The sequence below is a fragment of the Schistosoma mansoni genome (genome assembly GCF_000237925.1).
Source record: "Schistosoma mansoni, WGS project CABG00000000 data, supercontig 0080, strain Puerto Rico, whole genome shotgun sequence".
NCBI classification, from domain to species: domain Eukaryota; kingdom Metazoa; phylum Platyhelminthes; class Trematoda; order Strigeidida; family Schistosomatidae; genus Schistosoma; species Schistosoma mansoni.
The window spans coordinates 838,906-840,026 of record NW_017386030.1 but is presented as its reverse complement, the minus strand read 5'-3'; the positions used below and the strand labels follow the sequence as shown (position 1 = coordinate 840,026).

The 1,121-nt window shown below is 31.5% G+C and overlaps 1 protein-coding gene across 1 annotated transcript; it reads right to left on the bottom strand.

Annotated features, from left to right (window-relative positions):
* Window positions 1-442: 442 nt before the first annotated feature.
* Window positions 443-736, bottom strand: Smp_020660 (hypothetical protein; the record flags this gene model as incomplete). The annotated part of the gene is made up of 1 exon (XM_018790503.1): window positions 443-736. The coding sequence occupies one exon, from the start codon at window positions 734-736 to the stop codon at window positions 443-445; it is 294 nt and encodes a 97-aa protein (XP_018646233.1).
* Window positions 737-1,121: the final 385 nt, after the last annotated feature.

Genomic DNA, 1,121 nt, shown 5'->3' with positions numbered 1-1,121 from the left:
AACAACAACCTTATGACCAACAGATCTTATCTCCACGATCGCAATATGTATTCGCAATTTTTAATATTGAATGTCATCTTATCCAATGATTTGCAATATGATCTTTGCAAAACAATTGGCTGGAGGAATGATTTTAAAGTAATTAGAATAATGGATGGCACATTTAAATTTCAACTTAAAAATCACCATTTGTCAATATACGGTTTAGTTTGGGTTCAACTTGGAATTTGTTTACTTCAATATCAACTCTAAAAAGTATGTCTTGCATTGAAAACTGCATTCAAAAACAACTCGAAATGAATATTAACAATGAAAAAGAGAGAGAGAGTAGAATAAATACCCATAGGAACCAATACACGAAGTAAAAGTGTATTGTGTAATGAGAAAGTAGAGTCATTTGTAATGACTATCCTTTCTCCTCGGATGCAACCAGTGTAGACCTTCAATTAGACGTTTGTCTCAATGTATCTTTATCATAACAATAGCTATTTTTCGTACATTTAACAATAATTTTCAACTTATCAGGTAGGAAATATGGATTGATAGCTGGCCAAACTGATCCTGATTCGGTGTATGATAATAAAGGAATTGCCGCCAGCTTTGCCTCAATACTTAATTCACTGTGATGAATGTGATTGTAATGATTCCCCTTAAAATCATTTTTCATCTGAAGTTCAACATGACATCTTGATAGTACATCTGAGTTAATATGAACATTCTTATAACATTGGACCATGTATTTATATGTGATGTTTTGCTTTATTGTTTCAAGCTACTGATAATTTTATTAATAGCGAAGAAATGAGTAATAACAATAACAACGTCCATAAATGCCATAAAAAAACATATGAAACAATTGAGATTATATCAAAAAATATTTATACCTACTTAGATAACTATAAATTAACCCTTAGAGAAAAAAAAGTCGACTGAGAAATAACCGAGCTAGGAAAAGTCCTTTTTCTTCATATAATAACCATTCTGCTATACCCTTTACCCCATGTTCTGCAAATCCTTTTGAATCAGATAATGGTGGGAGTGGACGTATAGCACACCTGACTCAGTTTCTGACTTTACACTCAGTTCTAACTCAGAATCAAAAAGTTTCGATAATATTAGAA